Source organism: Camellia sinensis, chromosome 9 (genome assembly GCF_055761805.1).
Source record: "Camellia sinensis isolate YWXY chromosome 9, ASM5576180v1, whole genome shotgun sequence".
In the NCBI taxonomy this organism is placed as follows: domain Eukaryota; kingdom Viridiplantae; phylum Streptophyta; class Magnoliopsida; order Ericales; family Theaceae; genus Camellia; species Camellia sinensis.
This window is the reverse complement of record NC_138969.1, coordinates 21,915,460-21,941,364: the sequence shown is the minus strand read 5'-3', so window position 1 is coordinate 21,941,364 and position 25,905 is coordinate 21,915,460. Positions and strand designations below refer to the sequence as shown.

At 46.5% G+C, this 25,905-nt stretch overlaps 2 protein-coding genes across 2 annotated transcripts; both read right to left on the bottom strand.

Annotated features, from left to right (window-relative positions):
- Positions 1-455: 455 nt before the first annotated feature.
- On the bottom strand, positions 456-1,400 carry LOC145799289 (uncharacterized). The gene has a single exon (XM_082888836.1). The coding sequence runs from the start codon at positions 1,398-1,400 to the stop codon at positions 456-458; it is 945 nt and encodes a 314-aa protein (XP_082744962.1).
- Positions 1,401-12,561: 11,161 nt separating this feature from the next.
- LOC114313436 (uncharacterized) lies at positions 12,562-13,086 on the bottom strand. Its single transcript, XM_028259823.1, has one exon. It carries the CDS (start codon positions 13,084-13,086, stop codon positions 12,562-12,564), a length of 525 nt encoding a protein of 174 aa, XP_028115624.1.
- Positions 13,087-25,905: the final 12,819 nt, after the last annotated feature.

Sequence of the window (25,905 nt, the reverse complement as noted above, 5' to 3'; positions counted from 1 at the left end):
GCTTGTGATGTTTGAGTATGGCAAACATTTCTGCTAGGTCAGCAAGGTGTTGAGACTTGTCTTTGCTCTTCGCCATCATGTCATCGATGTAAGCCTCCATAGTGTGGCGAAGAAGAGGAGCGAATATTTTGGTTACCATCGTCTGAAAAGTTGCCCCCGGCATTTTTAAGACAGAACGGCATGACCTTGTAGCAGTACAAGCCCCTTGGAGTGGTGAACGAAGTGATCTCTCGGTCTGGTTTGTAAATAGCGATCTGGTGGTAGTTGCGATATGCATCCAGGAAGCTAAGCTTCTGATGGCCAACGGTTAGATCGACCAACTGGTCTATTCTCGGGAGGGGGAAGCTGTCCTTTGGGCACACACGTTTGACTGTCTTATAATCGATCCACACCTACCCTTTACCATTCTTCTTTGGCACTACCACAGTGTTAGAGATCCATCTGGGGTACTGCACTTATTCTATCGCCCCAGCTTCCAACAAGTTCTTGACCTCCTCTGCCACTATCTCGGCATGGTACAAGGTTGAGCGTCGCATTCTCTGGATGACGGATCGTGCATTTGGAAAGACATTCAACTGGTGGCAAATGAAGCTAGGGTCGACACCAGGCATATCGTAAGGTGTCCACGCAAAGGCCTCAATGTTAGAAACCAAAAAGTTGACATAATCGAGCCGCTCGGTGTTGGAGAAAGATGATCCCAAAAGAAAGAACATATTTGGATCATTCTCATCAACGCGCATCTCCACCAAATCTTCAGTCGATTTCTCTTCGATTTTTCTTCCCACTACTTCTAAGACTTCCTTCCCTTCTGGTCCTTCTATCATTTGAACAAAGCCTTTGGTAGCCTGGCTGCCATTTACTACGATAAAGCACTGTATTGCCATTACTTGGTCCTCCCAAACCTCTTCTACTTGTCCAGCTAGCGCTGGAAAGCGCAGGACTTGGTGATAAGTTGACGCTACTGCCTGCATGACGTATAACCAGCCCCTTCCCAAGATTAAGTTGTAGGTTGATGGGACCTTAAGCCCCCAAAATTCCACTCGCTTCGTGACTGACCCAGCTTTGACCGGCAATATAATCTTTCCGATTGGCCATTCGGGTTGAGAGTTGAAGCCTACCAAAGGGGACGTTGTTGGAGCCAAGTCTTTGTCCTCCAACTTCATCTGTTTGAACGCGTCGTAAAACATGATCTCGACCAAGCTCCCCTGGTCAATTAGAATTCTTTTGATATCGAAGTCCTTGATGTGAAGGGTCACAACTAAGGCATCATTATGAGGCATTTGAATTCTCTCCAAGTCTTTGCTTGAAAAAGTTAAGACGTCTTTTACCTCGATCTTTCCTTTCTTCACGGCGAGTTGAATAGAGAGCACTTCCCTCATGTGCACTGCCTTCTTGATCATCCCCCACAACTCACAAACCTGTGCTGGTTCGATGATACTGTGAATGACATTGATTACGCCTTAGGATGCTGTATCCAGGATAGCAAGGCCATTTGGCTCGGGTTGTCCTTGTGGAGCGGCCCTCATACCCCTATCTATGTACTGGTCCAGATGCCCAGCTGCCACCAGCTCCTCCAAATGTCATTTGAGCGGCACACAGTCCTCTGTTCGATGCCCCCTTTCTTCATAGATGGTGCTGTGATACCTTTAGTTGAAGCCCCTCTGTGTGTCTCCCAATTTGGCCGGCCAACGCACGTAGGGCTCACCACGGATCTCATTTAGGATGCGGTAAATTGGGATCTGAAAGAATATGGTGATGCCGGTTCGTGCTTTCAACTTCCTCTTGGAATCTTCCTCTTCACTACGAAGAGCGTTAGCTCAGTCATTTCTCTGACTTTTGTTTCTATCATTGCAGTTTAAACTGCGATGTTGGTCTCTAGCGTGGTCATTAGGGTGGTTGTCCTCCTGCCCCATTGAGTGAACCTTTCCAGCCACTTTTTGGTCTGCCGTAACTGGATTTACCTTCTCGGTTGCGGCAGCGGTGGCGGCATCATCTTTTACTCAGATATGTTCATTGATCTGCTGCATCAAGGACTCCATGGTTGTGGGTTGGTCTATCGTAAGTGAGTCTCGCAGCCTATGTTCGACTGGGAGACCTCACTTGTATTGTGCGATCACCAAATTGGTGGGGCAATCGAGGATCTCATTGTAAGTTTCCCAATACTTGGCATTGTATGCCTTCAAAGAACCTCTAGATTCCATCTTGATGCTCAGGAGGTGGTCAACCTCCTTCGGTGTTCGAGTGTTGGTTTTGAATCTAGTAACAAAGACCTCTGCTATTTGTTGCCGCCCCTCGATGCTCCCCTCCGGGAGTCTTTCGAACCACTTTAGGCCCAGTTCTCCCAAACTTGCTGGGAATGTTAGACACATCAAGGTGTCATTGCGCCGGTGGCGAGCCATTACTTGCCAGTAATGACTCATGTGCATGTACTGATCCGTTTTGCAGTCGTACAGTGTGAACTTAGGTTGGTGGAATCCGGCTGGGAGTGGTATGCTCTCGATCTCTGGGGACAGTGGGGTAGCGGTAAATCTTGCTAACACATTGTCCATCGGTACTAGGGCCATCATTCTAGGCGTTGGCATTGCCACTTCCTCACTGCAACGGATTTGGGGACTCAGCCTTTGCAATGCCGAATGGGCAGAGTAAGAGTATCCCGACGTTGTCGACGGACGTGAGGGACGGTAACTGGTGTCGCGAGTGTGAGATCTCTCCACTGGTGGGTCGGAGTCTCCGACTCCATAGCTTCTGGTGATAGAGAAAGAGGACGTCCCATCTTGGCGATGACGGTTAGAGCGACAGGGTGGGGTGTTCTCACTGTGGTTGCCCACTCCAGCAACACCCTTCCCCTTGATCTGGCACTTTAGCGTCTCCATTTTAGCTGCCATCTTCTGAATTTGGGCATCCTGGTCTCTGAGTTTGTGCTCCATGTGTTGAGTATGTGACTCTCCTCGTCGTCGGCAATCCTCTGGACTCTTGAAGTGTTCTGTGCTGCTTGCGCATTTATCTAGCGCACTTCTGGAAGAGGTTTCCATGTTTGCCATAGTTGGAATAGTGGGAGGGCCATCTCTCCGTCGGATAGCCTCTGGTGTTATACTGTCGACAACGGACAACGGCGTTTCGTCGTTGTTAGCCTTGGAAACGGTTGAAAAAGCTTGGCTAACAAGGTTTGTCTATCAAAGAGTTCCCGCAGACGATGCCATTTGTACGGGGGTGAAATAATCTCTGTTCTTTGTACTCCTTGAATCCAAGCTTCACGTGATGTCTCCTGACCTAAAAACCAAAAGATGGTGAGCTGCCTAGCGGTGTGCTGCCGGATAAACCCTCTGACGATCAAGTCAGCACACTTGGAGAAGAAGAAGAAAAATAGAGAGAGCACTTTATAGCGAGAGAGTTTGGAATTCATTCTGATTGCTTACCACTAACGTCTCTCTTCTCTTCTTTTTCTAGGCTGGCCATGCAGCCTCAGAGATTGTGGGTGCACTATCTCTGCTGTCATTCTCTAAGCAGGCGGCTGTGCTCTCCTCTCTACCTTTCTTACACGTGTTGAGACCAAAACCTCCAAACAGTGTTTGTCGAACTGCCAAACGGTATTGACGCATACCAGGAGTGGATTTTCTCTGCTTTACCATTGGTCCAGGTGGGTTACACTACCAACCTATCACTTGGAAGAAACATACACCACAACTAACTGGAACGGCCGAACTACAATAAACCGGTCCATCGGGATCAACTGGTCGTAGGACGCGCGGTTTGGAATCTTGGCCTTGCCTCGCTACCTCATACGACACCTCGGCCCTACGTCAGTCAGGACTGTTCATAGTTCGGCCCAACGCATTAGTAAGAATCTAAGCAACTATCCATTTTAGCCGAATCATAGCTCGATCGGCTTACCCAGCCCAACTTAATTGGCTAGGGCAGCCGCGTTGGTTTAGTTCGGCCAGGTTCATGGTCCTTGGCCCTAGCGAGGCGAAACACCATATTCGACGCTGACGTAGCTTGGCCCAATTGTTCGGTGCAAATCTCCCGCTCAATTGCCCTTTAATCCCATCTGAGCGAAGCATGATTGGGATTGCTACACCGACTGAGCTATCCAATTTGGTCAACCGTTGAGGATTGCGCCAGTAGTCTTGTCATCGATCAATAAGCTGTATTGACAAACCATCTTTTCAACGTCACGTGGCCTTCCTCGACAGGTTCCGTTTGTTCTTATAGCTGTCCACATTATACCAAAGATGTAAAAAGTTGCCGCCTATTCGGTTTCCCCCATATATACACACAAGAAGCTCAAAAAGCCTTATCACTGTTCATCTCCGTTCTGCAGAAACCCTAAGCTTCAGACCCCCAAGCTTCTGCCACTGCCGCTGTCGCTGTTGTCGTTGCTTTTCGAGTCGTTTCCAGCTATTTCTATCTTCACGAAGGCCTCAGTAAGCGTCGTTGTCGATTGGGTCCTGACTTGGCATCCATACCCTTAAGTTTTTCACACTTTTTTTTTATATTCTCCATTGATGTTCTTCGTGTGCTTAATTCCTGTCTGTTTCGTGACTGTTGAAATATTGCCTATGCCCCTCTTGTGGGATTAATATCTGTGAGAATTAGGCCAAATCGAAGCCCTAAGTAGCAACGGGGCTTCCTTGCCCCTTATTTCCCTTGATTACTGTAGGTGGTTCCAGATTTAGGATGAATGCTGAAAACCCTAGGTAAAACCGATCAAAAACCCACTTTTAGATCTAAAAATAGGATTTAGCCGAGCTAGAACTGGTTCGAGGTCCTCCCTTGAGGTCCTCCTTGTGGGAAGATCGAACCGAGATAGGAACCGAAATACAGCACCACAACCGGTTAAATGGCCCAGAATCTCAGACCGAGCTAAAAAACTTCCTCATAGGAGCCGTGCAAGTTATGCCGTGCTAATACTTGGACTTATTTTTTAATAATGCAGAACAAACTAGGACTGACCAAGGCCACTCAGCAGAGCTGTCAGTGAGGCTCAAAGACCGAGCAAACAATCACCCAATTTTGACCGAGCTATAATAAAAATTACCCAACTAAATAAAACCGGGATAGATGGGGAAATGCCAGTTTATGGTTAATTCGCCTGGGACAATGGCTGAGTTCCATAGAGAATACAATATTCCAGATGACGTCCACTTAGAACTGGCCAAGAAGGAGACACTCCCTGGGGCAAACTGGACAAATGCCCTTTCACGGTGGTATCCATTGTGGAAGACAGCCTACGCTTCTCGGTCCAACCCTTAGTTTGCTTATTTTTGAGGTAGACTACGCTGTGCCCGACCTAAGTCTCCAACAACACATACAAAATAATAAACGGCGTGGCCGTGCTGAATAGGATACTCGGTCTGAATCTCGGCCTCATCGAGATATTCCGTCAATACACACTTAACAAAAATAAAGGGGGGTTTTATTGGTATCTCAAAGTTAGGAAAGGCCGAGCATACCTTATCGAAGGTAACCCGGATAAAGAGACAAATGACGACGATTTCCTGTGGGTGTCCGGTAATTACAAGGACACCAAAGCGCCTATACTGGGCTGGTACATAAGAAAAGATGTTAGGAGTGCTGGTGAGCACCTTAGCATGTTTTTAATTCTGTAATTGTTCTTGATTTTGCCGATCTAACCCTTGCTTTCTTGTTGTAGACTACAGACTCTTGGCCAACGATTACTCCTGTGCAAACCAAGAGGCCATAAGGATTGCGTTGCGGCATCCAGCCAAGGAGCAAGAGCCTAAAAAATTGCTCGGCTATGAACTGAGTTACCGTTACACAGCGCCATGCAAGAGCAGGATGACCGACTTCCTTCGTGTCCCCTCTCCAGAGCTGGACCCAAACCTTCTGCCAATCAAACTTGTACCATTGACAGAAGAACAAGAAATGGCCAAAATCTGAGCCATAAAGTCTATGATCACAGGGGAGCCAAGCGACCCATAGCTGGCTAAAACGACTTGAGGCCAAACATCTAGGCCTGCTGTGCAAAAGGGGCCCATGCTAGCTCTTGCCAGCGAGGCAGCTACTGGTCGGTCGGGAAAAAGACCAAGAAAGGAGCAAGCCGAGTAGCGCCTTGTTGACGAAGATTTGACCGAGCTACCATCGACTGAATAGGGAGAGCAGACTGAGCAACCGCTTTTCGGGCGATCTGCCCATTCCACTGCCCTGCAGTCTGGTCACCCGAGCTAAAAGACAAAGGCTGAGCAGTGACGGAGGCGGACTTCGTTTACGCGGATAAGGACCATTTGCTTGGCTTCAACATGTCCAAGGGTTTGCTTCTCCCTGCGGATATGAAGAAGTGTGAGGAACTGTCCGACCTGAAAGTCCTCTGGTCAGTCGCAAAATCGGTTGTTCTGGTAAGTGATCGAGTTATTGTACTTCCAAGTTATCGATTGGTTTCTCATACTAACTTCTCCCTTGCTGCAGGCCGCGCAGAAAAATTGTTTGGTGCACGAATGTATGATTTATGTGCTGCATAGTTCGAGGCTATCGCTGACAACAAATCCAAGACAGTCGAGCTGGAGAAGCTGAAGATTGTACATGAGGCAGTGTTAACCGAGCGGGATCTCCTGGATGAGAAGTTAGCGAAGGCCAAGGAGGAGAAGGATATGGCTGTGGAGGCCAAAAATGAGAGATATCTAGCTAAGCTACCCAAGCTCCGCGCCATCCACAGGGTCGAACTAAAAAAAGAAGTGGACGACGCCAAAGATCGGGGATACGCCGAGGGCGAAAGGGTGTACGGGCGGCAGGTGGCGGGCACCAAAGACATATTTTTTCAGTGCGGCTACGGAAAAACCCGGTCGGGCGCAGGAGTCCGAGGTGTTCAATAACCCCCCACCTACCTTCATTTCCTCTTAGATGCAGGCATATGCTGCCGTTATGCAGTTGAAATTGACAGACGACGCTAAGGAGGCCAGTGCGGTCGATGAGCCAACTCTACAGCCAATCAACAAGACCCCATTCCTAGCCATATCGGAAGAGGCGGCGCCAAGCAGTGAGCATGAGCCCTCAATCGCCGAACGAGGAACGGACTCTGGCGCGGAAACCGCACAAATTGTGGTAGAAGAGATGGTGGGCAACCTGGATGACGCTGTAGATATCCACTAAGGCGCAGCTAGGCTTATGTTTGTCCCCTTCTTTTTTTTTTTTTCTTTTTTTTTGCATTGATGTAGCCGGCTACGAGCCCTACTTTTGTAATCAGGCTTTATCATGAATGAAAAGTGAACTTTTTCCTCGCCATGTATGCAAATTTTTGTTTGCCCTATGGTTTTCATTTTCTTCGATTTGGCCGAGATAAAATCTTTTTGGTGCATTCTAAGCGTAATGGTCTCAGTTTAACAAGCAAACTCATCTTGGTTTAAAATATTAATTGAACACAACACCAACTGTTTAGTAGGCCGAGCAAGGTCAGCTCGATTTTAATAAGAACTCGGTAAAGACACCAACATTTTAAGTGGGTGAGCAATGCCAACTCGGTTGCAATATAAGTTGGGCGAAATTGATTCTGTTTGTGCGGTCGGGCGAAATTAGCTCGGTGAGTGAGCTAAATCAGCTCTACATCGGCGAGCATGAAACAACTCGGGGAATCATGAGCGAAATCTGCTCTTCAATTGGCGAGCCAAAATCAGCTCGGTCAATGATGAACAAAATAAGCTCGATGTAATGAGCAAAATCTGCTCTTTATCGGCAACCAAGAAATAGCTTGGGTAATTATGAGCAAAATCTGCTCTTCAATCGGCGAGCCAAAATCAACTCGGTCAATGATGAGCAAAATCAGCTTCACAAAGTCGAGCAAAAATCAGCTCAGATAATTATGAACAAAATTGGCTCGACTTAAATACAAGTTGGGCAAAACACTAACTGTTGGGCGGTTGGGCAAGTTGAGCTCGGTTTAACATGCAAAATCAACCCATAACCAGGTAATTGTTCATTCTGCAAAAGTTATCCTGGTTTTGAACACTTGCCCCTGGTACTCATAGCAACTTAATGTCTTTGTAACATTTCTGTGTAGAAACGCGGACATAAGAGAAAGAAGGGGTCATCTTCTACTACATGTTACAGATTACACCCAATGCCAAAAGGCCAAGTTTCAAGAAGCAAAGAAGTAGAAAAGATTACATTTCAAAAGTAAAATATCTTAAGATTGCCAGCATTCCGTGGTCTAGGCGTAGCTTTGCTATCTAAGTCTTCCAAGTGGTATGCCCTTTTGCCTGCAAGGCCAGTTATCTTGTATGGCCCCTTCCAATTTGCATATAATTTTTCCTCGCCAGGGATCACTGTGTTGCCCATTACCTTCCTCTAGACCCAGTTTCCGACCTCGAATAGCCTAGGATGCACGGTCTTGTTGTATTTCTTGGAGAGCTCTTGTTGGTAGGTTGTTATGTGGATTAAAGCCCGTTCCCTTTTTTCTTCGGCTAGGTCAAGCTCCAGGGCTATAGCTTCATTGTTCAAGTTTGGTTGGAAACTTTCAGATCGGATGGTTGGCATGCCAATCTCCAATGGTATGACTGCCTACATGCTGTAAGCCAAGGCAAATGGAGTTTCCCCGGTTGAACGCCTTGGTGTAGTGCGGTATGCCTAGAGCACATTGGGAAGTTCCTCAGCCCGCTTCTCTTTGGCTTTCTCTAATCGCTTCTTTAGCCCGTCTAAGATGGTTTTGTTTGAAGCTTCAGCTTGACCATTTGATTGGGGGTAGGCCGGTGTGGAATTGTAGAACTCAATCTTTAACTCCTCGCAAAACCTGCGAAAGAGTTTTCCATCGAACTGAGTGCCATTATCCGAAATGAGTGCTTTTGGGATGCCGAAGTGGATGGTGACATTTTGCCAGACAAATTTTTTACCATATTTTTCTTTGATGGTGGCCAATGGCTCGGCCTCTACCCACTTGCTGAAGTAGTTGGTAGCAGCGATGAAAAATTTGCGGTTGCCTGAATCTGCTAGAAGAGGTCCTACAATGTCTAGCCCCCAAAGCGCAAATGGCGAAGGACTTGTAAGGGGGAACAACTCTCTGTCTAGTTGGTGAATCTGGTGAGCAAATTTTTTACATTTTTTGCATTTGTGAACATATTTCTACGCGTCGGCCTGCATGCACGGCCACCAATAACCACTGGGAAATTGCTCGATAAGCCAGAGATCTACCCCCAATATGGCTTCCACAGATGCCTTCATGAATCTTGAAGAAGAAAGCTTTAACCTTGCTGGGGTGGACATACTTCAGGTATGGCCCAGTGAAAGATTTCTTGTACAAGGCGCCAGATGGAGAGAGCCAAAATCGCTCTGATTTGGCCCTTATCTTGTTGGCCTCTTTCTTTTCAGTGGGTAGAATTCGATCCTTCAAGAAGGTGATAATAGGATCCATCCAGGATGGTCCCAAGTCGGCACAGAGTACTTCGGGCACCTCCGGTTCCTCAATGCTCGGTTAGGGTAAGAATTCTATCATCAAAGGATTGGGAAAAGTCATTTGAATATATGCTAGGCCGGCCAATTCGTTGGCAGCATTGTTTTTTTCGCGGTTAATTTGTTCCATTCTTATTGCGGCAAACTTTTTGATTTCCGCGCGTACCAGCGCTTGATACTTAGTCATCCTTTCATCCCTGGCCTCATATTCCCCAGAGACTTGATTGACAACCAGCTTGGAGTCGCTGAATACCATAAGTTTTGAAGCCTTGATTCTCAAAATGCTCTTCAATCTGTTAGAAGGGCTTCATATTCCGCCTCATTATTGGATGCTAGGAACCCCGAGTGTGATCACATACTCAATGGTTAGAGCATTCGGGGATGTCAACACGACCCCTAGCCCAATGCCATGTCTATTGGAGGCCCTGTCGACGAAGAGTTTCCATATCTCGCCAAAGAACAACTTCCAGCAGTCGAAGGGATTTTTAGAATTCCACCATATCAAGGTACTGGTCGGCTCATTCTGGTCTCTTTCCACATCTCCGTGGAGCTTGTACTTTGGTAAATCGACCAGTTCTTCGATTTCTTACTCAGCTTTCTCTTGTTGTTCTGCTACTTGTTGTCTACCACTTATTTCTGCTATCCGAGCCGTGGGCTGCGCCAAGTCCGCGCTAGCCAAATCGATAAGGTAAAGAGGTTGTGTTCCAAGGACAAGTTCCGCCACGAAGTCAGTAAGAGCTTGAGCTTTGATAGTAGCGCGCGACTGGAATTTGATATCGTATTGCCCCAATTCCACGGCCCACTTCTGCCGGTGAAATCTGCCATTTCAAAGAGCACCTTGAGTGGAAATTCGATTAGCACGACGATCGTGTGGGCATGAAAATTGTGTGCTAGCTTTCTGGAAGCCATCATGGGAGTTAGGGCTAGTTTTTCTAGCGGCATATATCTTGATTCGGCTGGGAGCAGTGTCTTGGTAACGCAGAAGATGGGGAGGTGCTAGATTCCCTCAGCGCGGATGAGGACGGCGCTCACCGCGTGCTGAGAAACTATCGAGTAGAGATACAGTTCTTTGCCCAGTTTTGGTGTGACCAAGATTGCGGCCGAGGAAAGGTATACTTTTAGATCCACCAGTGCATGGTCGCACTCGTCGTCCCAAAAGAACTTGGCCTTCAAAGTTTTGAAAAAGGGCTTGCAACGATCTGAAGACCGGCTAATAAATTGGTTCAGCACGACTGCCATTCCGGCGAGATGTTGCACGACCTTCGTGGAGTTTGGCCGCTCCAGTTCTTGTATTTCCTTGAGCTATGAAGGGTCGGCCTCGATTCCTTGGTTTATGACCAAAAAACCTAGAAATTTCCCGGTTCCAACTCCGAATGCACACTTGGAGGCATTTAAACGCAACTTGTGATGTTTGAGTATGGCAAACATTTCTCCTAGGTCGGCAAGGTGTTGAGACTTGTCTTTGCTCTTCACCATCATGTCATCGATGTAAGCCTCCATAGTGCGGTGAAGAAGAGGAGCGAATATTTTGGTTACCATCCTCTGAAAAGTTGTTCCCGGCATTTTTAAGACAGAACGACATGACCTTGTAGCAGTACAAGCCTCTTGGAGTGGTGAATGAAGTGATCTCTCGGTCTGGTTTGTAAATAGCGATCTGGTGGTAGTTGCGATATGCATCTAGGAAGCTAAGCCTCTGATGGCTAGCGGTTAGATCCACCAACTGGTCTATTCTCGGGCGGGGAAAGCTGTCCTTTGGGCACACACGTTTGACTGTCTTATAATCGATCCACACCTACCCTTTACCATTCTTTTTTGGCACTGCCATTGTGTTTGAGATCCATCTGGGGTACTGCACTTATTCTATCGCCCCAGCTTCTAACAAGTTCTTGACCTCCTCTGCCACTATCTCGGCATGGTGCAAGGCCGAGCGTCGCTTTCTCTGGATGACCGGTTGTGCATTTGGAAAGACATTCAACTGGTGGAAAATGAAGCTAGGGTCGACACCAGGCATATCGTAAGGTGTCCACGTAAAGGCCTCAATGTTGGAAACCAAAAAGTTAACATAATCGAGCCGCTCGGCATTGGAGAAAGATGATGCCAAAAGAAAGAACTTATTTGGATCATTCTCATCAACGCGCACTACCACCAAATCTTCAGCCGATTTTTCTTCGACTTTTCTTCCCATGACTTCCAAGACTTCCTTCCTTTCTGGTCCTTCTATCATTTGAACAAAGCCTTTGGTAGCCCGATTGCCATTTACTGGGACAAAGCACTATTTTTCCATTACTTGGTCCCCCCAAACCTCTTCTACTTGTCCAGTTAATGGGACCTTAACCATAAAAAATTCCACTTGTTTCGTGATTGACCCAGCTTTGACCGGCAATATAATATTTCCGATTGGCCATTCGGGTTGAGAGTTGAAGCCTACCAAAGGGGACGTTGTTGGAGGCAAGTCTTTGTCCTCTAACTTCATCTGTTTGAACGCGTCGTAATACATGATCTCGACCAAGCTCCCCTGGTCAATTAGAATTCTTTTGATATCGAAGTCCTTGATGCGAAGGGTCACCACTAAGGCATCATTATGAGGCGTTTGAATTCTCTCAAAGGCCTTGCTTGAAAAAGTTAAGACGTCTTTTACCTGGGCCTTTCCTTTCTTCACGGTGGGTTGAATACAGAGCACTTCCCTCAAGTGCTCGGACTTCTTGATTATCCCCTTCAGCTCGCAAACCCGCGCTGGTTCGATGATGCCGTGAATGACATTAATTACGCCTTGGGGTACCGCATCTAAGACAGCAAGGCCATTTGGCTCGGCTTGTCCTTGTGGAGCAGCCCTCATACCCCTGCCGTTGTACTGGGCCAGATGCCCAGCCACCACTAGCTCCTCCAAATGTTGTTTGAGCGGTACACAGTTCTCCGTTCGGTGCCCTCTTTCTTCATGGAAGGTGCAACGATACCTCGAGTTGAAGCCCCTCTGTGTGTCTCCTAATTTGGCCGGTCAACGCATGTAGGGCTCACCTTGGATATCATTTAGCATACAGTAAATTGGGATCTTAAAGACAATGGTGATGCCAGTTCATGCTGTCAACTTCCTCTTGGCATCTTCCTCTTCACAACGAGGAGCATTAGCTCAGTCGTTTCTACGACTTTTGTTTCTATCAGTACGGTTTAAACCGCGATATTAGGGCGGTTGTTCGCTAGCCCCACCGAGTGAACCTTCCCAGCCACTCTTCTATCCGCCACAACCGGATTTTCCTTCTCGGTTGCGGTGGCTGTGGTGGCATCATCTTCTACTCGGATATGTTCGTTGATCTGCTGTATCAAGAACTCCATGGTTGTGGGCTGGTCCATCGTAAGCGAGTCTCGCAGCCTACATTCGACTGGGAGACCTCGCTTGTATTGTGCGATCACCAGATTGGTGGGGCAATCGAGGATCTCATTGTAAGTTTCCCAATAGTTAGAATTGTATGCCTTCAAAGAACCTCTAGATTCAATCTTGATGCTCAGGAGGTGGTCAACCTCCTTCGGTGTTAGAATGTTGGTTTTGAATCTAGTGACAAAGACCTCTGCTAGTTGTTGCCGCCCCTCGATGCTTCCCTCCGGGAGACTTTTGAACCATTTCAGGACTAGTTCTCCCAAACTTGTTGGGAATATGAGACATATCAAGGTGTCATTGCACCGGTGGCGAGCCATTACTTGCCAATAATGACTCACGTGCATGTGCTGATCCGTTTTTCCGTCATACAGTATGAACTTAGGTTAGTGGAATCCGGCAGGGAGTGGAATGCTCTCGATCTCTGGGGATAGTGGGGTAGCGATAAATCTTGCTAGCTCTTTGTCCATCAGTACTGGGGCCATCATTCTAGGTGCTGGCATTGCCACTTCCTCACTACAACGGATTTGGGGACGCAGCCTTTGCAACGCTGGCAATCTTTGGGTCTTTCCACAGTGAGCTCACTCCTCCAATACATCCTTCAGGTCACCCGAATGGATAGAGTAAGAGCATTTCGACGTTGTCGACGGACGTGAGGCACTATAACTGCTGTCGCGAGTGTGAGATCTCTCCACTGGTGGGTTGGAGTCTCCAACTCCATAGCTTCTGGTGATAGAGAAATAGGGCGTCCCATCATGGCGATGACTGTCAGAGCGATGGGGTGGGGTGTGCTCACTGTGGTTGCGCACTCTAGCAACACCCTTCCCCTTGATCTGGGGCTTCAGCATCTTCATTTTAGCCGCCATCTTCTGAATGAGGGCGTCCTGATCTCTGAGTTTGTGCTCCAAGCGTTGGGCATGTGACTCTCCTCGTCCTTGGCGACCCTCTGGACTCTTGAAGTGTTCAGCGCTTCTTGCGTGTTTGTCTGGCGCACTTCCGGAAGAGGTTTCCAGGTTTGCCATAGTCGGAATAGTGGGAGGGCCATCTCTCCGTCGGACAGACTCTGGTGTGATACCGTCAACAACGTATAGCGGGTTTCGTCGTTGTTAGCAGTGGAAATGGTTGAAAAAGCTTGGCCAACAAGGTTTGTTTGTCAAAGAGTTCCTGCTGACGGCGCCAATTGTACGGCGGTGAAATTTTCTCTGTTCTCCGTACTCCTTGAATGCAAGCTTCATGTGATTTCACCTGACGTGAAAACCAAAAGATGCTGAACTACTCGACGGTGTGCTGCCGGATAAACCGCCCGACGATCAAGTCAGCACACTAGGAGAAGAAGAAGAAGAATAGAGAGAGCACTGTAGAGCGAGAGACTTTGGAATTCCTTCTGATTGCTTACCTCTAACGTCTCTCTTCTCTTCTTTTTCTAGGCTGGCCATGTAGCCTCAGAGATTGTGGGCGCACTACCTCTGCCATCCTTCTCTAAGTAGGTGGCTGTGCTCCCCTCTCTACCTTTCTTACACGTGTAGAGATCAAAACCTCCAAATAGTGTTTGCCGAACTGCCAAACGGTATTGACGCATACTAGGAGTGGATTTTCCCTGCTTTACTATTGGTCCAGGTGGCTTACACTACCAAGCTATCACTTGGAAGAAACAGACAACATAACGAACTGGAACGGCCGAGCTACAATAAACCAGTCAATCGGGATCAACTGGTCGTAGGACGCGCGGTTCGGCATCTCAGCCTCACCCCCTTACCTCGTAGGACTCCTCGGCCCTATGTCAGTCCAGACTGTTCGTAGTTTGGCCCAACGCATCAGTACAAATTTAAGTAAATATCCATTTTAGCCAAATCATTGCTCGATCGGCTTGCCCGGCCCAACTTAATGGGCCAGGGCAGCCGTGTTGGTTCAGTTCGGCCAGGTTCATGGTCCTTGGCCCTAGCGAGGCACAACGCCATATCCCACGCTGACGTAGCTCGGCCCAATTGTTCGGTGCAAATCTCTCTCTCAATTGTCCCTTAATCCCATCCGAGCTAAGCGTGATTGGGACTACTACTCCGGTCGAGCTATCCAATTTGGTCGGCCATTGAGGATTGCGCCAGTAGTCTTGTCATTGATCAATCAACTGTACTGACAAACCATCTTTTCAACGCCACGTGACCTTCCCTGACTGGTTTCATGCATTCCTATAGCTGTCTACATTATACCAAAGATTTGAAAAGTTGTCGCCTATTTAGTTTCCCCCATATATACACACAAGAAGTCCCAAAACCCTCATCACTGTTCATCTCCCTTCTGCAGAAACCCTAAGCTTCAAACCTCCAAGTTTCTGCCACCGCCGCCGTCACTGTTGTTGTTGCTTTTTGAGTCATTTCCAGCTATTTTTGTCCTCACGAAGGCCTTAGTAAGCGTCGTGGTCGACTGGGTCCTGACTTGGCATCCATACCCTTAAGTTTTTCTCACTTTCCTTTATATTCTCCATTGATGTTCTTCATGTTCTTAATTCCTGTTTGTTTCGTGACTGTTGAAATATTGCCTATGCCCCTCTTGTGGGATTAATATATGTGAGCATTAGGCCAAATCGAAGCCCTAAGTAGCAACGGGGCTTCCTTGCCCCTTATTTCCATTGATTACTGTAGGTGGTTCTGGATTTAGGATGAATACTAAAAACTCTAGGTAGAACTGATCAAAAACCCACTTTTAGATCTAAAAATTGGATTTAGCTGAGCCAGAACTAGTTCGAGGTCCTCCCTTGAGGTCCTCCCTGTGGGAAGATCGAACCGAGATAGGAACCGAAATACAGCACCACAACTAGTCAAATGGCCCAGAATCTCAGACCGAGCTAAAAAACTTCCTCATAGGAGCCGTGCAAGTTATGTCGTGCTAATACTTGGATTTATTTTTTAATAATGCAGAACAAACTAGGATCGACCAGGCCCACTCAGCATAACTGTCGGTGAGGCTCAAAGACCGAGCAAACAATCACCCAATTTTGACCGAGCTATAATCAAAATTACCCAACTAAATAAAACTGGGATAGATGGGGAAGTACCAGTTTATGGTTAATTTTCCTGGGGCAATGGCTGAGTTCCATAGAGAATACAATATTCCAGACGACGTCCATTTAGAGCTAGCCAAGAAAGAAGACATTCCCTGGGGCGAACTGGACAAATGCCCTTTAACGGTGGTATCTATTGTGGAAGGCAGCCCACGCTTCCTGGTCCAACCCTTAGTCTGCTTATTTTTGAGGTAGACTATGTTGTGCCCGACCCAAGTCTCCAACAACACATACAAAATAATAAACGGTGTGGCTGCACTGAATAGGATACTTGGTCTGAATCTCGGCCCCATCGAGATATTCCGTCAATACACACTTAACAAAAATAAAGGGGGGTTTTGTTGGTATCTCAAAGTTTGAAAAGGCCGAGCATACCTTATCGAAGGTCACCCGGATAAAGAGACAAATGACGATGATTTCCTGTGGGTGCCCGGTAATTACGAGGACACCAAAGCGCCCATACCAGGCTGGTACATAAGAAAAGATGTTAGGAGTGCTGGTTAGCACCTTAACATGTTTTTAATTCTGTAATTGTTCTTGATTTTGCCGATCTAACCCTTGCTTTCTTGTTGTAGACTACAGACTCTTGGCCAACAATTACTTCCGTGCAAACCAAGAGGCCATAAGCATTGCATTGCGGCATCCAGCCAAGGAGCGAGAGCCTAAAAAATTGCTCGGTTACGAACCGAGTTACCGTTACACAGCGCTGCGCAGGAGCAACGTGACCGACTTCCTTCGTGTCCCTTCTCCAGAGCCGGACCCAAACCTTCCACCAATCAAACTTGCACCATTGACAGAAGAACAAGAAATGGCCAAAATCTGAGCCATAAAGTCTATGATCATAGGGGAGCCAAGCGACTCATTGCCGGCTGAAATGATAGGAGGCCGAACATCTAGGCTTGTTGTGCAAAAGGGGCCCGCGCTAGCTCTTGCCAGCAAGGTAGTTGCTGGTCGGTCGAGAAAAAGGCCAAGAAATGAGCAAGCCAAGTAGCGCCTTGATGACGAAGATTCAGCCAAGCTACCATCGACTAAATAGGGAGAGCAGACTGAACAACCGCTTTTCGGGTGATCCGCCTATTTCGCTACCCCTGCAGTCTGGTCACCTGAGCTAAAATACAAAGGCTGAGCAGTGATAGAGGCGGACTCCGTTTACACGAATAAGGACCATTCGCTCGGCTTCAACATGACCAAGGGTTTGCTTCTCCCTGCGGACATGAAGAAGCATGAGGAACTGTCTGACTTGAAGTCCTCCAGTCGGCCGCAAAATCGGTCGTTCTGGTAAGTGATCGAGTTATTGTACTTCCAAGTTATCGATCAGTTTCTCATACTAACTTCTACCTTGCTGCAGGTCGCGCAAAAAAACTGTTTGGTGCACGAATGTATGATTTATGTGTTGCAGAGTTTGAGGGAGGCTATCGCTAATAACAAATTAAAGACAACCGAGCTGGATAAGCTAAAGACTGCACACGAGGTAGTGTTAACACAGTGAGATCTCCTGGATAAGAAGTTGGCGAAGGCTAATGAGGAGAAGGATAAGGTCGTGTAGGTCAAAAATGAGAGATATCTGGCCGAGCTACCCATGCACCGCACCATCCATAGTGCCGAGCTAAAAAAAGAAGTGGACGGCACTAAAGATCGTGGATATGCCGAGGGAGAAAGGGTGTACGGGCGGCAGGTGGCGGGCACCAACGACATTTTTTCAGTGCGGCTGGAAAACGGTTATGGAAAAACTCGGTCAAGCACCGGAGTTCGAGGTGTTCAATAACCCCCACCTGCCTTCATTCCCTCCTATATGCAAACATATGCTGCCGTCGCACTCTAGAAGTTGATAGATGACGCTAAGGAGGCCAGCGTGGTCGATGAGCCAACTCTACAGCCAACCGACAAGACCCCACCACCAGCCATATCAAAAGAGGCGGAGCCGATCAGTGAGCATGAGCCTTCAACCGCCAAACAACCAACGGACTTTGGCGCTGAAACCGCACAGAATGTGGCAGAAGAGGTAGAGGGCAACTTGGAGGATGCTGTATATATTGACTAAGGCGCAGCTAAGCTTATGTTTGTCTCTTTTTTTTTTTTTTTTTTTTTTTGTATTGATGTAGCCGGCTACGAGCCCTACTTTTGTAATCAGGCTTTATCATGAATGAAAAGTGAACTTTTTCCTCGCCATGTATGCAAATTTATGTTTACCCTGTGGTTGTCATTTTATTCGATTTGGCCGAGATAAAATCTTATCGGTGTATTCTAAGCGTAATGGTCTTAGTTTAATGAGCAAACTCATCTTGGTTTAAAATATTAATTGAACACAACACGAACTATTTGGTAGGCCGAGCAAGGTCAGCTCGGTTTTAATAAGAACTCGGTAAAGACACCAACATTTTAAGCGGGAGAGTAATGTCAACTCTGTTACAATATAAGTTGGGCGAAATTGATTCTGTTTGTGCGGTCAGGCAAAATCAGCTCGGTGAGTGAGCAGAATAACCTCCACATCAGCGAGCAAGAAACAACACGGGTAATCATGAGTGAAATCTTCTCTTCAATTGGCGAGCCAAAATCAGCTCGGTCAATGATGAACAAAATCAGCTCGATGTAATGAGCAAAATCTGCTCTTCATCAGCAACCAAGAAACAACCTGTGTAATTATGAGCAAAATCTGCTCTTCAATCGGCGAGCCAAAATCAACTCGGTCAATGATGAGCAAAATCCGTTTCACAAAGTCGAGAAAAAATATGCTCGGATAATTACAAACAAAATTGGATAGGCTTAAACACAAGTTGGGCGAAACACTAACTGTTGGGTGGTTGAGCAAGTTCAGCTCGATTCAACAAGCAAAATCAACCCATAACCGGATAACCGCTCATTCTGCAAAAGTTATCCCGGTTTTAAACACTTGCCCCTGGTACTCATAGCAACTTAATGTCTTTGTAACATTTCCATGTAGAAACGTGAACATAAGAGAAAGAAGGGGTCATCTTATACTACATGTTACAGATTACACCTAATGCCAAAAGGCCAAGTTACAAGAAGCAAAGAAGAAGAAAAGATTACATTTCAAAAGTAAAATATCTTAAGATTGGCCGCATTCCATTGTTTGGGGATAGCTTTGCTATCTAAGTCTTCCAGGTGGTATGCCCCTTTGCCTGTAAGGCCAGTTATCTTGTATGCCCCTTCAAATTTGCTCCTAATTTTCCCTCACCAGGGATCACTGTGTTGCCCATTAACTTCCTCAAGACCCAGTCTTTGACTTTGAATAGCCTAGGATGCACGGTCTTGTTGTATTTCTTGAAGAGCTTTTGTTGGTAAGTTGCTATGTGGATTAGAGCCCGTTCCCTTCTTTCTTCGGCTAGGTCACGCTCCAAGGCTACAGCTTCATTGTTCAAGTCTGGTTTGAAACTTTTAGATCGGATGGTTGGCATGCCAATCTCCAATGGTATGACTGCCACTATACCGTAAGGCAAGGCAAATGGAGTTTCCCCAGTTGAGTGCCTTGGTGTAGTGCGGTATGCCTAGAGCACATTGGGAAGTTCCTCAGCCCACTTTCCTTTGGCCTTCTCCAATCGCTTCTTCAGCCCGTCCAACATGGTTTTGTTTGAAGCTTTGGCCTGACCATTTGATTGGGGGTAGGCCGGTGTAGAATTGTAGAACTCAATCTTTAACTCCTCGCATAACCCGCAAAAGAGTTTTCCATCGAATTGAGTGCCATTATTTGAAATGAGAGCTTTTGGGATGCCGAAGTGGGTGATGACATTCTGCCAGACAAATTTGTTACCATCTTTTTCCTTGATGGTGGCCAATGGCTCGGCCTCTACCCACTTGGTGAAGTAGTTGGTAGCAGCGATGAAAAATTTGCGGTTGCCTGGAGTTGCTGGAAGAGGTCCTACAATGTCTAGCCCCCAAAGCGCAAATGGCCAAGGACTTGTAAGGAGGAGCAATTTTATGTCCGGTTGGTGAATCTGGTGAGCGAATTTTTGACATTTTTCGCATTTGCGAAAATATTTCTACGCGTCGGCCTGCATTTACGGCCACCAATAACCCTTGGGAAATTGCTCGGTAAGCCAAAGATCTACCCCCAATATGGCTTCCGCAAATGCCTTCATGAATCTCGAAGAGGAAAGCTTCAACCTTGCTGGGGTGGACACACTTTAGGTATGGCCCAGTGAAAGATTTCTTATACAAGGCGCTAGATGAAGAGAGCCAAAACCGCTCTAACTTTGCCCTTATCTTGTTGGCCTCTTTCTTTTCAGTGGGTAGAATTCGATCCTTCAGGAAGGTGATAATAGGATCCATCCAGGATAGTCCCAGGTCGGCGCAGAGTACTTCGGTCGCTTCCGATTCCTCAATGCTCGGTCAGGGCAAGAATTTTATCATCAAAGGATTGGGAAAATTCGTTTGCATAGATGCTAGGCTGGCCAGTTCGTCGGCTGCATTGTTTTTTTTACAGTTAATTTGTTCCATTCTTATTGTGGCAAACTTTTGGATTTCTGTGCGTACCAGAGCTTGATACTTAGCCATCCTTTTATCCCTGGCCTCATATTCCTCGGAGACCTGATTGACAACCAGCTTGGGGTCGCTAAATACCATAAGTTCTGATGCCTTCGTTCTTAAAGCGCTCTTCAATCCGGCAAGGACGGCTTCATATTCCGCCTCATTGTTGGATGCTAGGAACCCGAGTGTGATCACATGCTCAATGGTCAGCCCATCCGGGGATGTCAACACGACCCCTAGCCTGGCGCCATGTCTATTGGAGGCCCCATCGACGAGGAGTTTCCACATCTCGCGAATGAACAACTTCCAGCAGTCGGAGGGATTTTGAGAGTTCCTCCACTTCAAGGTACTGGTCGGCTCATTCTGGTCTCTTTCTACATCTCCGTCGAGCTTGTATTTTGGTAAATCGGTCGGTTCTTCCATTTCTTGCTTAGCTTTCTCTTGTCGTTCTGCTACTTGTTGTCCACCACTTATTTCTGCTATCCGAGCCGTGGGCTGCGCCAAGTCCGCGCTAGCCAAATTATCAGGGTAAAGAGGGTGTGTTCCAGTGACAAATTCCGCCACGAAGTCGGCAAGAGCTTGAGCTTTGATAGTAATGCGCGGCTGGAACTTGATATCGTATTGCCCCAATTCCACGGCCCACTTCTGCCGATGAAATCTGCCTTTTTCAAAGAGCACCTTGTGTAGAAATTCAGTTAGCACGACTATCGTGTGGGCATGAAAATAGTGCACTTGCTTTCTAGAAGCCATCATGAGAGCCAGAGGCAGTTTTTCTAGCGGCAGACATCTTGGGGTGCTGCATCCAGGACAGTAAGGCCATTTGGCTCGGTCTGTCCTTGTGGAGTGGCCCTCATACCCATGTCTATGTACTGGTCCAGATGCCCAGCCGCCACCAGCTCCTCCAAATCTTGTTTGAGCAGCACACAATCCTTCGTTCGGTGCCCCCTTTCTTCATGGAAGGTGCGGCGGTACCTCGAGTTGAAGCCCCTTTGTGTGTCTCCCAATTTGGTCGGCCAATGGACGTAGGGCTCACCTCGTATCTCATTTAGGATGCGGTAAATTGGGATCTTAAAGACAGTGGTGATGCCGGTTCATGCTTTGAACTTCCTCTTGGCATATTCCTCTGCACTACGAAGAGCGTTAGCTCGGTCATTTTTGCAACTTTTGTTTCTATCATTACGGTTTAAACCGTGATGTTGGTCTCTAGCTCAATCATTAGAGTGGTTGTCCTCCTGCCCCACCGAGTGAACCTTCCCAGCCACTCTTTTGTCTGTCGCAACCGGATTTGCCTTCTCAGTTGCGGTGCCGGTGGTGGCATCATCTTCTACTCGGATATGTTCATTGATCTGCTGCATCAAGAACTCTATGGTTGTGGGCTGGTCCATCGTAAGCGAGTCTCGCAGCCCATGTCCGACTAGGAGACCTTGCTTGTATTGTGCGATCGCTAGATTGGTGGGGCAATCGAGGATCTCATTGTAAGTTTCCAATACTTGGCATTGTAAGCCTTCAAAGAACCTCCAGATTCCATCTTGACGCTCAGGATGTGGTCAACCTCCTTCAGTGTTTGAGTGTTGGTTTTGAATCTAGTGACAAAGACATCTGCTAGTTGTTGCCACCCCTCGATGCTCCCCTCCGAGAGTCTTTCGAACCACTTCAGGCCTAGTTCTCCCAAACTTGTTGGGAATATGAGACACATCATGGCGTCATTGCCTTGGTGGCGAGCCATTATTTGCCAGTAATGACTCACGTGCATGTGCTGATCCGTTTTGCCATTGTACAGTGTGCACTTAGGTTGGTGGAATCCGGTAGGGAGTGTGTAGACACCCTATTTTTGATCGACCTTAAGATTCAGACGTCATGGTTTGTGTACTCGGTGATTGTGCATGTTTGTGATCGTTTTGAGTTTCCAGAGCCTTCGGCTGAGCACCTTGTCTCGGGACCTCTTAACTTTCTCCTCTTGACCTGGTTTTTGGACCATGCCTTGCTGCCTTTGCCTAGAGGGAAACAAAGGCCTGTAGGCCACTTTTTGTAGCCACAGGCTACTTTTCCCTCTCGTAGGCCACTTGTAGTGGCCCGTAGACTAGTTTTCGGGGCTTCCGGCTGAGTGCCTTCTCTTGCGGACTCTTGTCTTTCTTCCTTTTTGGTTTGTTTTTGAACCAAACCTTGTTACCCCTTGCCTGAAGGGTGGAACAAGGGTGTAGACCAGTTTTCTCCCCTGTAGACCATTTTTCTTCCCTGTAGACCACTTTTGGTGGTCGGTTAGCTAGGGTGTGTGGTCTGTAGACCACCTAAGGTGGTTGGCAGCATGCCACCACCTTCTCCTCTCTTTGTAGACCCATTTTCTCCCTTGTCGACCAGTTTTCTCCCCTGTAGACCACTTGAGGTGGTCAGTCGACTAGGGGGGGTGGTCGGTCGACCATTTTAACTAGTCAGCGGCCTTTCTGCACTTTCTGTAGATATTTTCCTTACCAACTGTGCCAACTGTTGGGTATAGAAGGCATCTTCCATACACGTGTATGGAGGGATTGCACCAAGCCTCTAGCTTGTCTCTAGCTTGTCTAACAAGCTTGAGGCCTGAAATTCTATATAAGGGGAGCTTCCTCCCCCTTGTTCAAGGTTCAGAAATTGGATTAGGGCTAAACATATCCCTCTCTCTCTATAATTCTCCCCCGCTCTCTATATTTGTACTAGTTTGTGCCTTAAAGTGAGTTTTCTTCATACTTTTGCACTAAACACCTAGTGAAACACCTTCACTCTTGAGCTGAGGTTCTTAGAGGTTGCATTTGAGTGATTTTGGCTTGGCCTTGCCTCAGAAGTGGCTGGTTTTGAAGTTGTTCTTCAAGGGTGAGTAGTTACCCTCTTTAAGCCTTGTTCTGTTGAAGTATTTGGTCATCCTTGCATGCTCTTTTAGGCCTTACTTTTAACTGTAAAAACACTTTTTTTAAGTGTTTGAAATGTTTGTTTGAGCCTTTGTTTTAGTTAGGGGTGGTTTAGCCCCCTTTGGTGGCTTATTTTCCTTTGCTTTGTTCTATCTCTTAAGGCCTTTCAAACCACCTTGTTTTGGCCTTTTAACCACTGAATTCCAGAGGAATTTCAGTGGTGGAAAGTGGGTTTTGAGACCCAAAATAGATGGGGGTGGTCCCCCCCTCTTGTGTTTTGTTTGCATATGTTGTTGGCTTAACACTTTGGCATGCTTTTCTACCTTCATAAGGCTCTATCTTAGCATGTTTTAGGCCTTATTCTAACATGATATAACTCTGTTTTAGGCCTTATTCTAACATGATATAACTCTATTTTGGGTTAGTTTGGTTGCTTCTTACATGCTTCATGTACTTGTAGTGCAATCCTCTTAGTTAGCCTAACATGCTTTATGCTTTGAACCACCATTTTAGCATGTTTTTGGCCACCATTTTAGCATGTTTTTGGCTCCACTCCAGCAGGATTTTACTCATATTTTGGCATGCCTTAGCTCTTATTTTGGTCGACAAAGTCACCTCTTGCATGGTTTATGCACTTGTAGTGCAAGCTTGTTCACTAGCCTAGCTTGTTTGGTGTTTTGGCCTATTGATCTAGCATGTGTATGCTTTACTCCAGTACATTTTTGGCTTTAATTTAACATGCTTTAGGTCTGATTTGAGTGGTCTTGGTCATGCATGCTTGGCTTTGCATAGCTATAGTGCATTTGGCTTTGCTAGCCTTAAGCTTTGAGACCTCTAGCATGTCATATTTGAGCTTTTTGCATGGCATGGCATCATTTGGCATGTTATTTTAGACCATATACCTTTACCATATTCTCGCATTTATCATCCCTTTGTTGTGTTTGAGGGTTGAGCCTTATGCTTCACTTATGAGTCAATATGTATGCATGCTTGCCTAAGCTTTTGGGGCTACCATCTCAGCATGTTTTTGGTGTTATTTTACCATGTTACAACTCTAATTTTTGTTGGTGAAGTCACCTCATGCTTGGTTTTGGTATGTGTAGTGTAATCCCACTCATTGGCCTTGCATGCATCATGCTTTATGCCTCCCATTCTAACATGTGTTAGCTCTACTCCATGCATGTTTTGGCATTGTTTTGACCTGCCTTGGGACTGTTTTGAGTCATCTTGGCCCTTTGGGGCTTGCTTGATATGGCTATGGTGCAAGTACCTTAGTTAGTCTTGAGTTTTGAGCACCCTACTATGCTATATTTGTGATGGTTGCATGTTTGGGAATCATTTAACATGTTATTTCAGAGCATGTACGTGGGTCATGTTCTCACTTCTTCATTCCTTAAGAGCTTTTAAGAGTTGCGTCTTTGTGCATTGTTAATGAGCCATCAAATGAGCATGTTCTCCTTGTGTTATATGCCTTGACCTTAACATATTTCAGCCGCTGTTTTGGCATGTTTGACCTCTGTCTGGGGTTGGTTCGCCCATTTGAGATTGATAGTTCATGCCTCATGTGTAATATGTTTCATTAGCTTTGATGCCTTAGCTTTTAAACATGCCACGCATGTGCTACTTACATGATAGAGTCTTGCGCATGTCACTTTAGCATTGAAGGTTGATCATCTTATTTGCATTGCATGTGTTTGGATTGGACGTTAATCCAAACATGAGGAATGTCGCACGTTTCATACTCAAAGTGATGAAACGTATAGCATTTCTTGGTCGCCGACCCTCTTGATCAGGCATGATAGAGGTGGAGGCCCTTATGTGTTATTTGTGCATTTATTGACATTGACTTGTGCAAACATGGCTTCTCAGCCATCGTGCATTGCGATGCTCGGTTGGTGGCCCGAGAGTCAAGTACCGCACTCCATTGAGCTTAAGAAATGATAGGGAGGGTGGTTGTGCACACATATCTTGCAAATACATTGCTATGCCCCTTGTTGTTCTCTGTTGTAGCAAAACTGAAGCTTGGCAAATTTACTGGTCGGTCGACCAGTAGGGGTGGTTGACCGACCACTTTTTCTGGTCTACAACCAGTTTTTCTGGTCTACAGCCCCCTTTTCTGGTCGGCAGCCCACTAGGAGGTCCCCATGTCGGAACAGAAGCAATCTGGAAGTTAGTGCACTTTTCAGAGATCAAATTAAATGCAAACAGAGGCAATTCTGGGCATAAGATTAGATTTCCGAGTGAGGCGATCGAGCATGCATGCACCCGTCGCCCCAATTAGTTAATGTGCTTAATTAATCGATTTGTTTTGTAATAATTAGTTAACTAGGAATAGTTAATTAGTTTTGGTTTGTAATAATTAGTTTAATTAGCGTAGCTAGTTAGCTTATTATTCGAACCCTCCGTCGAGAGGGCAAATGTTGTAATAAGTGTGCGCGTGAGTGTGAATGTCTTCCAACCCTACGTCTTTCTCCCTTTTATTTACCAGCTTTTGATGGTTAGTTGTAGGGCATGTTTCAATTAGCATACTTATGCTTTGCATGCGTGCATCATTCATTCATATTGCATGCACCGGGCTCGGCACATCATTCAAATTGCATTGAATTTTAATACTTACTTGAATACGTGTTTCAAAGCATGTTATCAAGTGTTGCATTCATATTCCATCTTAGAATAGCCGAGCCTATTTAGCTGCATTTTGCATGCGTTGCATTAGG